Source organism: Oncorhynchus keta, chromosome 1 (genome assembly GCF_023373465.1).
Source record: "Oncorhynchus keta strain PuntledgeMale-10-30-2019 chromosome 1, Oket_V2, whole genome shotgun sequence".
NCBI classification, from domain to species: Eukaryota; Metazoa; Chordata; class Actinopteri; order Salmoniformes; family Salmonidae; genus Oncorhynchus; species Oncorhynchus keta.
In genome coordinates this window covers 3,934,103-3,948,572 of record NC_068421.1, presented here as the reverse complement: position 1 = coordinate 3,948,572, position 14,470 = coordinate 3,934,103, and the positions used below count along the sequence as shown (strand labels likewise).

Below are 14,470 nucleotides of genomic sequence, written 5' to 3'. Positions count from 1 at the left end.
AATGGCCAAATAGCTCAAACAGTTTGAGAGGATTTATCTTCATTAGATTTTAGCTCATCTTGCTCCGGCTAGCACTAGCTGTTGATCTTGTTGTTGTTTATGTTCATAACTGAGGGAGAGAACCTGCCTTTTAATGAAAGTTTGATCAAGTTGGACTGTAAAGTTCCCAAATGTAAGAAGACTCCTGTGGTATTGACATATTTGTAGAAATCCATTCAGGTGTATTTTGAGGCTTTTTGTTCTATTGATCTAAAGTCGCTCTGTTGTAACTTCCTGTAAACACACAGTTCAGGCCAAAGTGAATGATGGCAGGTCCTACTGCCTGTAAACACACAGTTCAGGTCAAAGTGAATGATGGCAGGTCCTACTGCCTGTAAACACACAGTTCAGGTCAAAGTGAATGATGGCAGGTCCTACTGCCTGTAAACACACAGTTCAGGTCAAAGTGAATGAGGACAGGTCCTACTGCCTGTAAACACACAGTTCAGGTCAAAGTGAATGATGGCAGGTCCTACTGCCTGTAAACACACAGTCCAGGTCAAAGTGAATGAGGACAGGTCCTACTGCCTGTAAACACACAGTTCAGGTCAAAGTGAATGATGGCAGATCCTACTGTCTATAAAAACACACAGTCCAGGTAAAAGTGAATGATGGCAGATCTGTGTGGCAAATGGCTTGTTTGCATAAAGGCCTACTGTAGTTCTATGGTGCACCGGTCTGTGTACAACGCAGTTGCCATGCCAAGTGGTGAGCAGCCAGTCAAGATGCTCTCCATGGTGCAGCTGTAGAACTTTTTGAGGATCTGAGAGCCCATGTCAAATGTTTTCAACCTCCCGAGGGAGAAGAGTTGTTGTCTTGCCCTTTTTCCTGTGCCGGTGTGTTTTCACCATGATAGATCTTTAGTGATGTGGACACAGAGGAACATGAAGCTCTCGACCCTCTCCAGTACAGCCCCGTCAATGTGAATGGTGGCGTGCTCGACCCTCCGTTTCCTGTAGTCTACAATCAACTCCTTTGTTTTGTTCACGTTGAGGGAGTTGTTGTTGTCCTGGCACCACACTGCCACGTCTCTGGCCTCCTGCCGATTAAGATGGCTCATCGTCGGCGGTGATCAAGCCTACCACCGTCGTGTCGACGGTAAACTTAGTGATGGAGTTTTTAGTCATGTGAGGCCACATAGCCGTGGGTGAACAGGGGGGTAAAAGAGGGAACTAAGAACACACACCTGAGGGACCCCCGTGTTGTGGGGGAGGTGTTGTTTCCTACCCACCTGGGGGTGGCCCGTCAGGATGTCCAGGATGCAGTTGCAGAGGGATGTGTTTAGTCCCAGGAGTATTAGCTGGGTCCTTAGCTTATTGATGAGCTTGGATGGCACTATGGTGTTGAACGCTGAGCTGTAGTCAATGAACAGCATTGTCGCATACTGTAGGTGTTCCTTTTGTCCAGGTGGGAAAGGGCAGTGTGGAGTGCAATAGAGACTGCATCATCTGTGGATCTGTTGGGGTGGAATGTGAATTGTAGTGGGTTCAGGGTGCCTGGGACGATGATGTTGATGTGAGCCATGACCAGCATTTTCATAGCTACAGATCTGAGTAGTACGGGCGGTAATCATTTAGACAGGTTACCTTGGCCTTCTTGGGCACTCTGACAATGGTGTTCTGCTTGAAACATGTAGGTATTACAGACTGGGTCTGGGAGAGGTTGAAAATGTCAGTGAAGACACTTGGTCAGCGCATGCTCGGAGTACATGCCCTGGTAATCCGTCTGGCCCTGTGGCCTTGTGAATGTTAACCTGTTTAAAAGGTCTTACTCACATCGGCTATGGAGAGCGTGATCACATACAGTGGGGCGAAAAAGTATTTAGTCAGCCACCAATTGTGCAAGTTCTCCCACTTAAAAAGATGAGAGAGGCCTGTCATTTTCATCATAGGTACACTTCAACTATGACGGACAAAATGAGGGGAAAAAATCCAGAAAAATCACATTGTAGGATTTTTTATGAATTTATTTGCAAATTATGGTGGAAAAAAAGTATTTGGTCACCTACAAACAAGAACAGCTGGTGCTCTCACACATGGTTTGGTGTTACTTGCTTTGAAGGGAGCATAGAAGGCATTTAGCTCGTCTGGTATGCTCGCATCACTGAGCAGCTTGCAGCTGAGTTTCCCTTTGTAATCCGTAATAGTTTGCAAGCCCTGCCACATCCGACGATCTTCACAACCGGTATAGTAGGATTCTATCTTAGTCCTGTATTGACATTTTGCTTGTTTGACGTTTCTTCGGGGGGCTTTGCGGGATTTCTTCTAAGCGCACGGAGTAGTGTCCCGCTCCTTGAAAGCGGTAACTCTAGCCTTTAGCCCAGTGAGGATGTTTCCTGTAATCCATGGGTTCTGGTTGGGATATGTACGTACGGTCACGTACGACGTCGTCGATGCAGTTATTAATGAAGCCGGTGACTGATGTGGTAAACTCCTCAATACCATTGGATGAACCCCGGAACATATTCCAGTCTGTGCTAGCGAAACAGTCTGTAAGTTTACCATCTGCTTCATGAGACCACTTCCGTATAGAACACATCACTGGTACTTTCTGTTTGAATTTTTGCTTGCAAGCAGAAATCAGGTGGACAGAGTTCTGGTCAGATTTATCAAATGGCGGGCGAGGGACAGCTTTGTATGCATCTCTGTGTGTGGACCAAACGTAATCTTAGGAGTTTTTTTCCTCTATTTGCACAGGTGACATGCTTATAGAAATAAGGTCAAACGGATTTCAGTTTTCCTGCATTAAAAACCACAGGCCACTAGGTGCGCCACCTCTGGATAAGAATTTTCTTGTTTACTTATGGCCCTATACAGCTGGTTGAGTACGGTCTTAGTGCCGGTATCGGTTTATGGTGGTAAATAGACAGCTACGAAAAATATAGATGAAAACTCTCTTAGTAAATAGTATGGTCAACAACTTATCATGGGGTATTCTAACTCAGGAGAGCACTGTGTTTCAGGAAGTGGACAGCGGCAAATGATTTACTTTTAAAGCATAGATGTTAGTTCTAGGTCCCAAGAAACAAAGAGATATGCTGTTGGATCTCACAATTAATCTTGATGGTTGTACAGTCGTCTCAAATAAAACTGAAGGACCTCGGCGTTCCTCTGGACCCTGATCTCTCTTTTGATGAATATATCAAGAATATTTAAAAGGGCAGTTTAAAAAAAAATTGATATCAAGGTTTTACTGCTAACCTACAAAGCATTACTTGGACTTGCTCCTACCCATCTCTCCAATTTGGTCCTAAACTCTTCAGTAGGTCCTATGATTGAGTGTAATCTGGCCCAAAGGTGCGAAAGTGAATGGCAAGGCACTGGAGCAACAAACCAACCTTGCTGTCTCTGCCTGGCCGGCTCCCCTCTCTCCACTGGGATTCTCTGCCTCTGATGCAATTACGGGGGCTGAGTCACTGCTTAATAGTGCTCTTCCATGCTGTACCTAGGCGGGGTGAATCACTTAAGTGGTTTGAGTCACTGATGTGATCTTCCTGTCCGGTTTTGGGCCGCCTCAGGCTCATGCGGAGGAGATCTTCGAGGGCTATACTCAGCCTTGTATCAGGGTAATAGGTTGGTGCTCTGTTGATATCCCTCGAGTGGTGCAGGGGCTGTGTTTTTGGCAAAGTGGGTGGGGTTATATCCTGCCTGGTTAACCCTGTCCGGGGGTATCATTGGACGGGGTCACAGTGTCCCCCCCCCCCCCACCTCTCAGCCTCCGGTAACTATGCTACAATAGTCTGTGCCGGGGGGCTAGGGTTAGGTTTATATCTGGTGTAATTCTCCTGTCGTATCTGGTGTCCTGTGTGAATTTAAGTATGCTCCTTTAAACTCTCGCACTCCCCTCCTGGAGGACCTGAGCCCTATGACCATGCCTCAGGACTACCTGGCCTACAACCATGCCTCAGGACTACCTGGCCTACGACCATGCCTCAGGACTACCTGGCCTACGACCATGCCTCAGGACTACCTGGCCTACGACCATGCCTCAGGACTACCTGGCCTACGACCATGCCTCAGGACTACCTGGCCTACGACCATGCCTCAGGACTACCTGGCCTACGACCATGCCTCAGGACTACCTGGCCTACGACCATGCCTCAGGACTACCTGGCCTACGACCATGCCTCACAGGACTACCTGGCCTACGACCATGCCTCAGGACTACCTGGCCTACGACCATGCCTCAGGACTACCTGGCCTACGACCATGCCTCAGGACTACCTGGCCTACGACCATGCCTCAGGACTACCTGGCCTACGACCATGCCTCAGGACTACCTGGCCTACGACCATGCCTCAGGACTACCTGGCCTACGACCATGCCTCAGGACTACCTGGCCTACGACCATGCCTCAGGACTACCTGGCCTACGACCATGCCTCAGGACTACCTGGCCTACGACCATGCCTCAGGACTACCTGGCCTACGACCATGCCTCAGGACTACCTGGCCTACGACCATGCCTCAGGACTACCTGGCCTACGACCATGCCTCAGGACTACCTGGCCTACGACCATGCCTCAGGACTACCTGGCCTACGACCATGCCTCAGGACTACCTGGCCTACGACCATGCCTCAGGACTACCTGGCCTACGACCATGCCTCAGGACTACCTGGCCTACGACCATGCCTCAGGACTACCTGGCCTACGACCATGCCTCAGGACTACCTGGCCTACGACCATGCCTCAGGACTACCTGGCCTACGACCATGCCTCAGGACTACCTGGCCTACGACCATGCCTCAGGACTACCTGGCCTACGACCATGCCTCAGGACTACCTGGCCTACGACCATGCCTCAGGACTACCTGGCCTACGACCATGCCTCAGGACTACCTGGCCTACGACCATGCCTCAGGACTACCTGGCCTGATGAATCCAGACTGTCCCCAGTCGTGCTGGTCATGCTGCTGCTCCAGTTCTGCCTGCGGCTATGGAACCCTGACCTGGTCACCGGACATGCTACATTGTCCTGGACCTGCTGTTTTCAACTCTCCCCCTCTCTACCACACCTGCTGTCTCGACCTCTGAATGCTCAGCTATGAAAAGCCAACTGACATTTATCAATGAACATTTGTACATCTTAAAGAACAATCTGACCTGGCACAGCCAAAAGAGGACTGGCCACCCCTCTGGTTCCTCTCTAGGTATCCTAAAAATCGTGCTTCTAAATCTGCATTGCTTGCTGTTTAGGGTTTTAGGTTGGGATTCTGAATAGCACTATGTGACATTTGATAGCGTAAAAAGGGCTTTATAAATACATTTGATTAAAAATAATATAAAAACGAAATATCTTTATATTACTTCAACTATAAAAACTAGCAAATCAGGACTCAGAAACTAACTGAAACTAAATTGAATTCTCAAAAAAAATAGAAAAACTAATCGAAAAACATTCATCAACTCAGCAAAAAAATAAACGTCCTCTCACTGTCAACTGTGTTAATTTTCATCAAACTTGACATGTGTCAATATTTCTATGAACAAAACAAGATTCAACAACTGAGACGTAAACTGAACAAGTCCTACAGACATGTGACTGACAGAAATGGAATAATGTGTCCCTGAAAAAAGGGGGTCAAAATCAAAAGTAACAGTCAGTATCTGGTGTGGCCACCAGCTGCATTCAGTACTGCAGTGCATCTCCACTTCATGGACTGCACCAGATTTTCCAGTTCTTGCTGTGAGATGTTACCCCACTCTTCCACCAAAGCACCTGCAGGTTCCCAGACATTTCTGGGGGGAATGGCCCTAGCCCTCACCCTCCGATCAAACAGGTCCCAGACGTGCTCAATGGGATTGAGATCCGGGCTCTTCGCTGGCCATGGCAGAACACTGACATTACGGTCTTGCAGGAAGTCACGCACATAACGAGCAGTATGGTGGCATTGTCATGCTGGAGGGTCATGTCAGGATGCAGGAAGGGTTCCACATGAGGGAGGAGGATGTCTTCCATGTAATGCAGAACTTTGAGATTGCCTACAATGACAACAAGCTTAGTCCGATGATGCTGTGACACACCGTCCCAGACCATGATGGACCCTCCACCTCCAAGTCGATCCCACTCCAGAGTACAGGCCTTGGTGTAACGCTCATTCCTTCGTCGATAAACGCGAATCCGACCATCACCCCTGGTGAGACAAAACCGCAACTCGTCAGTGAAGAGCACTTTTTGCCAGTCATGTCTGGTCCAGCGACGTTGTTGCCGGTGATGTCTGGTGAGAACCTGCCTTACAACAGGCCTACATACCCAGTCCAGCCTCTCTCAACCTATTGCGGACAGTCTGAGCACTGATGGAGGGATTGTGCGTTCCTGGTGTAACTTGGGCAGTTGTTGTTGCCATCCTGTACCTGTCCTGCAGGTGTGATGTTCAGATGTACCAATCCTGTGCACGTGTTGTTACACATGGTCTGCCACTGCGAGGACGATCAGCTGTCCGTCCTGTCTCCCTGCAGCGCTGTCTTAGGTGTCTCACAGCACGGACATTGCAATTTATTGTCCTGGCCACATCTGCAGTCCTCAGCCTGCCTAAGGCACGTTCATGCAGATGAGCAGGGACCCTGGGCATCTTTCTTTTGGTGTTTTTCAGAGTCCGTAGAAAGGCCTCTTTAGTGTCCTAAGTTTTCATAACTGTGACCTTAATTGCCTACCGTCTGTAAGCTGTTAGTGTCTTAATGACCGTTCCACATGTGCATGTTCATTAATAGTTTATGGTTCATTGAACAAGCATAGCAAACAGTGTTTAAACCCTTTACAATGAAGATCTGTGAAGTTATTTGGATTTTTACAAATTATCTTTGAAAGACGGTCCTGAAAGAAAGGACGTTCATTTTTTTGCTGAGTTTATAAAAACACAAAACTATAATAACCTTGTGTGCATGAGAGAGAGGGAGCGAGAGAATCAAGAGGCTGTGTCTGCATCAGCTGTGCAACCAAAAACAAACACCCTGACAATACATGTGGGTGAGTGAGAGTCTGAAAGCACACACACACACACAGCATTTGTGTGCGTGGGTCTGTGTCTGTGTAACTGTGTGACTGTGTGTCTCAGCATAGAGTGAACGAGAGTAAAATACAGACACAAACAAAGTAAGAGAGAGGGATCAAATATGGAAAAACAGCTGGGATCAATCAGGTGATGAACTACAGAGATCAACGTAAACACCCATATATTCATTGGTCAGAGAGATAATGTAGAGATGGAGGTATGGAGAGACTCCACTAAATAAGACTTAAGGCAAGGACACAGGCCACGATAGCCATGAGCAACAGGCCACGTTAGCCATGAGCAACAGGCCACGTTAGCCATAAGCATGCTTAATAATAATGCTTGCAATAAAATATATATCACATTTACAAACCAATTCAGACCCTTTACTCAGTACTTTGTTGAAGCACCTTTGGCAGAGATTACCGTCTTCTAGGGTATGATGCAACACAAGCTTGGCACAACTGTATTTGGGGAGTTTCTCCCATTCTTCTCTGCAGATCCTCTCAATCTCTGTCAGGTTGCATGGGGAACGTCGCTGCACAGCTAGTTTAAAGATCTCTCCAAAGATGTTCGATCGGGTTCAAGTCCGGGCTCTGGCTGGGCCACTCAAGGACATTCAGAGACTTGTCCAGAAGTCACTCCTGTGTTATCTTGGTTGTCTGCTTAGCGTCGTTGTCCTGTTGGAAGGTGAACCTTTGCCCAGTCTGAGGTCCCGAGTGCTCCCTGCTGCTGAAAAACATCCACACAGCATGATGCTGCCACCCCCATACTTCACCGTGGAGATGGTGCCAGGTTTCCTCCAGATGGGACGTTGGCATTCAGGCCAAAGAGTTCAATAATGGTTTCATCAGACCTGAACATTTTGTTTCTCATGGTGAGAGTCTTTAAGTTCCTTTTGGTAAACTCCAAGCGGGCTGTCATGTGCCTTTCACTGAGGTGTGGCTTCCATCTGGACACTCTACCATAAAGGCATGATTGGGTGGGTGCTGCAGAGATGGTTGTCCTTCTGGAGCTCTGTCAGAGTGACCATCGGGTTCTTGTCACCTCCCTGACCAAGGCCCTTCTCCCCCGGTTGCTCAGTTTGGCCGAGCGGTCAGCTCTAGGAAGAGTCTTGGGGGTTCCAAACTTCTTCCATTTAAGAATGATGGAGGCCACTGTGTTCTTGGGGACCTTCAATGCTGCAGAAAGGTTTTTGTACCCTTCCCCAGATCTGTGCCTGGACACAATCCTGTCTCTGCACTTCACAGACAATTCCTTCAACCTCATGGCTTGGTTTTTTGCTCTGACATGCACTGTCAACTGTGGGACATTATATAGACTGGTGTGTGCCTTTCCAAATAATTTACAATCAATTGAATTTACCACAGGTGGACTCCAATCAAGTTGTAGAAACATCTCAATGACTATCAATGGAAACAGGATGCACCTGAGCACAATTTCGAGTCACAAAGCAAAGTCTGAATACTTGTGTAAATACGTTTTTTAAATAATTTACTCTTTTTTTTATACATTTACTTTAAAAAATAATTTTAAAAAACTGTTCTCACATTTGTCATTATGGGGTATTGTGGATAGATTTCGGAGAAAAAATTATATTCAATCCATTTTAGAGTAAGGCTGTAACGTAACAAAATATGGAAAAAGTCAAGGGGTCTGAATACTTTTTGAAGGTACTGTACAACACTAGGACTGAGAGGGAGAGTAGTCAATGTAGCCTACACTTGTGCATCAGATTTGTGTGTCTGAGCAATCTTGTGTGTAGTGTGTGTGTGTGCTCGTGCGTGGAGACTTTGTGAAGGAGACATAAGGGAAATGCAGATTTAGCTGGATTTAGGACGCTTAGCTGACTCGCTGACTTTTTTCTCCTCATCTTCCTCATCCCCTCGCTCGCTCTCTCCCTCTCTCTCTCTTCCTCATCCTCTCTAAGCCCACAAGACTGTCTCTGGGGATTAAAGACACTGGGTCGATCTCTCTCTCTCCCTCTCTCTGTCCGTCTGTCTCTTTCCCTCTCTCCCATCTCTCTCCCTCTCTCTCTCTCGCTCTCTCTCGCTCTCTCTGTCCGTCTGTCTCTTTCCCTCCATCCCTCCCTCCATCCATCCATCTCTCTCTCCCCCTCCCTCCATCTCTCTCTCCCCCTCCCTCCATCTCTCTCTCCCCCTCCCTCCATCTCTCTCTCCCCCTCCCTCTATGTGTCCGTCTCTCCCTCTCTCTATCCGTCTGTCTCTTTCCCTCCCCCTCCCTCCCTCCCTCCCTCCCATCTCTCTCTCCCTCCATCTCTCTCTCCCCCTCCCTCCATCTCTCTCTCCCCCTCCCTCAGGCTCTCTCTTCCCCTCCCTCAGGCTCTCTCTTCCCCTCCCTCAGGCTCTCTCTTCCCCTCCCTCAGGCTCTCTCTTCCCCTCCCTCAGGCTCTCTCTTCCCCTCCCTCAGGCTCTCTCTTCCCCTCCCTCAGGCTCTCTCTTCCCCTCCCTCAGGCTCTCTCTCCCCCTCCCTCAGTCTCTCTCTCCCCTCCCTCAGTCTCTCTCTCCCCTCCCTCAGTCTCTCTCTCCCCCTCCCTCAGTCTCTCTCTCCCCCTCCCTCAGTCTCTCTCTCCCCCTCCCTCAGTCTCTCTCTCCCCTTCCCTCAGTCTCTCTCTCCCCCTCCCTCTCTGTGTGTCCGTCTCTCGCTCTCTCTGTCCGTCTGTCTGTCTCTTTCCCTCCCCTCCCTCCCTCCCTCCCTCACTCGCTCTCTCCCCCCCCCTCCTCTCTCTCTCTCTCTCTCTCTCTGTGTCCGTCTCTCGCTCTCTCTGTCCGTCTCTTTCCCTCCCTCCATCCCTCTCCCCCTTCCCTCCATCTCTCTCCCCCTTCCCTCCATCTCTCTCCCCCTTCCCTCCATCTCTCTCCCCCTTCCCTCCATCTCTCTCTCCCTTCCCTCCATCTCTCTCTCCCTCCCTCAGTCTCTCTCTCTCCCTTCCTCCATCACCCCTCCCCTCCCCCTCTCTCATGAGGATCATATGTCTGTGTATGCTTACGTCAGCTTTAGTTTGTGTCAGCATACGTGTGTCTAGAGAGAGAGAGAGAGATATATATATATTATGCATGTGTATATGTATATTGGTGTTATTGTCCTCTCCGATTAAACAAGCCCCATGATTAATTAGGGTAATAAACTCAGAGCAGCTTTGGTGACTAAAGAGTTAAGATCTCAGCTTTGCAGAGGAAAGTGTGTGTTTCTATTCTCCGTGTCTCTGTCCCTCCCCAGGAACTGAAACAAGACAGATATAAAATGTTTGCATACTCTTCCTCTCACATAAATAAAACATTCACCCACCTGCCATGCACCGATATGCATCAGCAAGCAGACATTAGCTAACTAGTACACTTTTGCTAATGCTAGCCACAGAGAACAGGAGCTACGTGGATATCCCTTCAAATTAGTAGCTTCGTGCTATTTCAGCCTCACCCGTTGCTGACAGTTGTATAACATCGAACACACAGCCATTCAATCTCTATAGACAAACATTGGCAGTAGAACGGCCTTACTGAAGAGCTCAGTGACTTTCAACGTGGCACCGTCATAGGATGCCATCTTTCCAACAAGTCAGTTCGTCAAATTTCTGCTCCGCTAGAGCTGCCCTGGTCAACTGTAAGTGCTGTTATTGTGAAGCAGAAACGTCTAGGAGGAACAACGGCACAGAAGCGAAGTGGTAGGCCACACCAGCTCACAGAACGGGACAGCAGAGTGAAGCGCATAAAAATAATCTGTCCTCGGTTGGAACACTCACTACCGAGTTCCAAACGCAGACTGGAAGCAACATCAGCACAATTTACTGTTCATCAGGAGCTTTATGAAATGGGTTTCCATGGCAGAGCGGCTGCACACAAGCCTAAGATCACCATGCGCAATGCCAAGAGTCAGCTGGAGTGGTGTAAAGCTCATCGCCATTGGACTCTGGAGCAGTGGAAACACCTTCTGTGGAGGGATGAATCATGCTTCAACATTTGGCAGTCCGACAGGCATATCTGGCGTTTGGCAGATGCCAGGAGAACACTACCTGCCCAAATAAATAGTGCCAAATGTAAAGTTTGGTGGATGAGGAATAATGGTCTGGGGCTGTTTTTCATGGCTCCGGCTCGACCCCTTAGTTCCAGTGAAGAGAAATCTTAACTCTACAGCATACAATGACATTCTAGAAGATTCTGTGCTTCCAACTTTGTGGCAACAGTTTATGGATGGCTCTTTCCTGTTTCAGCATGACAGCATGACAATACCCCTGTGCACAAAGTGAGGTGGACACAGAAATGGTTTGTTGAGATCGGTGTGGAAGAACTTGACTGGCCTGCACAGAGCTCTGATCTCAACCCCATCAAACACATTTGGGATGAATTGGATGAAATGTTTCAACATCTAGTGGAAAACCTTCCCAGAGGAGGCTGTTATAGCAGCAAAAGGGGAGACCAACTCCATATAAATACCCATGATTTTGGATCGAGATGTTCGACGAGCAGGTGTCCACAAACTTTTGCAGTACACATGTGAATACTGGCTGCAGGCAGAGCTAAGCAGACTCTTTAACAGTCTCCAGAGGCAGAGTTACCATAAAATCTATTTCCCTAAACAAAAGCAACACCAGCAGTGCAGGGATGAGATCTTTCTCAAACAGTCTTGACTGCTGTGTGTTGTCATACGTAATCAATGCCTTGTGTACACAGATAGGAGAGCTTGAGAGAGCAGGCAGGGGGTTGTGAAGCTGGGGGTGGGGGGCGTTACTGCTGCTGTACTTTGAACACACAGTAGATTTGGATCTCATTGCCATTTCCTGCTGGGAACGACTTTATAAAGTGGAGAAAACTGCACTGGTTTCCCGTTATGACTTCCAGCTGTGGGAGGATAGAGGCCGAAAGACAGAGACAGAAACAGAGAGGTGAGAGAGTGAGAGTGAGAGTGAGAGAGAGAGAGAGAAAAAGAGAGATGAGAGAGAGAGAGAGGTGAGAGTGAGAGTGAGGTGAGAGAGAAAAAGAGAGATGAGAGAGAGAGAGGTGAGAGAGAGAGAGAGGTGAGAGAGAGAGAGAGAGGTGAGAGAGAGATGAGAGAGAGAGAGAGGTGAGAGAGAGAGAGAGAGGTGAGAGAGAGAGAGAGAGGTGAGAGAGAGAGAGAGGTGAGAGAGAGAGAGGTGAGAGAGAGAGAGGTGAGAGAGAGAGAGAGAGGTGAGAGAGAGAGAGGTGAGAGAGAGAGAGGTGAGAGAGAGAGAGGTGAGAGAGAGAGAGAGAGAGAGAGAGAGAGAGAGAGAGAGAGAGAGAGAGAAAGAGAGAGAGAGAGGTGAGAGAGAGGTGAGAGACAAACAGAGGAGAGAGAGACAAACAGAGAAGTGAGAGAGAGAGAGACAAAAAGAGAGGTGAGAGAGAGAGAGAAAAAAGAGAGATGAGAGAGAGAGTGGTGAGAGAGAGAGAGAGAAAGAAAGACAGAGAGAGGAGAAGGAGAGCAGCAGGAAATTCCTTCGTCAGATCCCAAATCTGTGTGTTCTTCCAATAATTAGGAATACTGGAATCCTCCTCCTCCTCTCTGTGTGTGTAGTATGAAGTGTGTGTACCTCATGTCCTCCAGCAGGTCACATTCTGTTTGATGTTTGAGGTGCAGTCTGGTCATCTGCTCTAAGTGAGAATTCTTCAGCTCCTGAGTCACTTTTACCTGCAGGGAGGGACACAGTCACACTGTCAATCAATCAATCAATCAATGGTAGATTCAGCAATATGAAGTTACCATAAGTAACAGGGTGACTTCCCAACCACACACACACTATCAGCCATTGTCTCTTGGGGGAGAATTCCACTGGCTATTCACTGGGGTTACGCAGTCAGAGATTCAGGACCATTCCAGACAAAACAACAACACTGAGCTCACACTCACTCACACACACACTGTCCTGTAGATTTCATGTTGCCTGCCTTTGAATATACAGAAGTACTGGCCCATGGAGGGGGAGTGGTCCATGGAGGGGGAGTGGTCCATGGAGGGGGAGTGGTCTATGGAGGGGCTTATCATGGATAGAGGGGGAGTGGTTCATGGAGGGGGAGCGATCCATGGAGGGGGAGCGGTCCATGGAGGGGGAGCGGTCCATGGAGGGGGAGCGGTCCATGGAGGGGCTTATCATGGATAGAGGGGCTTATCATGGATAGAGGGGGAGTGGTTCATGGAGGGGGAGTGGTTCATGGAGTGGTCCATGGAGGGGGAGCGGTCCATGGAGGGGCTTTATCATGGATAGAGGGGGAGTGGTTCATGGAGGGGGAGTGGTCCATGGAGTGGTCCATGGAGGGGGAGCGGTCCATGGAGGGGTTAATCATGGATAGAGGGGGAGTGGTCCATGAAGGGGGAGTGGTCCATGGAGGGGCAGTGGTCCATGGACGGGGAATGGTCCATGGATGGGCTTATCATGGATAGAGGGGGAGTGGTTCATGGAGGGGGAGTGGTCCATGGAGGGGGAGTGGTCCATGGAGGGGGAGCGGTCCATGGAGGGGGAGCGGTCCATGGAGGGGTTATTCATGGATAGAGGGGGACTAGTCAATGGAGGGGGAGTGGTCCATGGAGGGGGAGTGCAAAGGAACTGAATAATATTAAGAGATGCTATAGATGGAAGGAATGTAGTGTGGAAACCTACCAAAAAACTATTGGGCAACAACAAAATAAATTCCTTTTAGACAACTTCCTGGACAAAATGTTTAGTGAAGGTGTAAACCTGGCAGTAGAAAACCAAAACAGTATATTTGACTTCTCAGCATCCTTATCAAATTAAACAGCAAAAACATATACATGATCAAATACAAAGCTTAGAAACAACTATTAAAGACTACCAGAACCCACTGGATTCTCCAATTACATTGAATTAACTACAGGACAAAGCACAAACCCTCCAACCCAAAAAGGCTTGTGGTGTTGATGGTATCCGAAATGAAATGATAAAATATACAGACAACAAATTCCAATTGGCTATACTTCAACATCACCCCAATCCACAAAAGTGGAGACAAATATGACCCCAATAACTACCAGGGGATATATGTTTATAGCAACCTTGGGAAAATCCTCTGCATTATCATTAACAGCAAACTCAAACATTTCCTCAGTTAACTTCTTGGATATAGGGGGCGCTATTTTAATTTTTGGATGAAAAACGTTCCCGTTTTAAACAAGATATTTTGTCACGAAAAGATGCTCGACTATGCATATAATTGACAGATTTTGAAAGAAAACACTTTGACATTTCCAAAACTGCAAAGAAATTGTCTGTGAGTGCCACAGAACTGATGTTACAGAAAAAACCCAGATAAAAATCCTATCAGGAAGTGTCGCATTTTTTGAAACCACCTCATGGCAATGACTCCTTATATGGCTGTGAAGGAGCTAGGAGTCAGATGACCTTTTCCACGTTTTCCCCAAGGTGTCTGCAGCATTGTGACATATTT

The 14,470-nt window shown here is 48.0% G+C and overlaps 1 protein-coding gene across 2 annotated transcripts in view; it reads right to left on the bottom strand.

The window, feature by feature from the left end:
* Positions 1 to 14,470, bottom strand: part of LOC118378489 (F-BAR and double SH3 domains protein 2-like) — a 152,587-nt gene that overhangs the window by 120,452 nt on the left and 17,665 nt on the right. For both annotated transcript variants that reach the window (XM_052460682.1, XM_052460697.1), the window contains exon 2: positions 12,601 to 12,698. In XM_052460682.1, the coding sequence (XP_052316642.1) occupies positions 12,601 to 12,698 (98 nt within the window). The remainder of the gene's footprint in view (positions 1 to 12,600; positions 12,699 to 14,470) is intronic.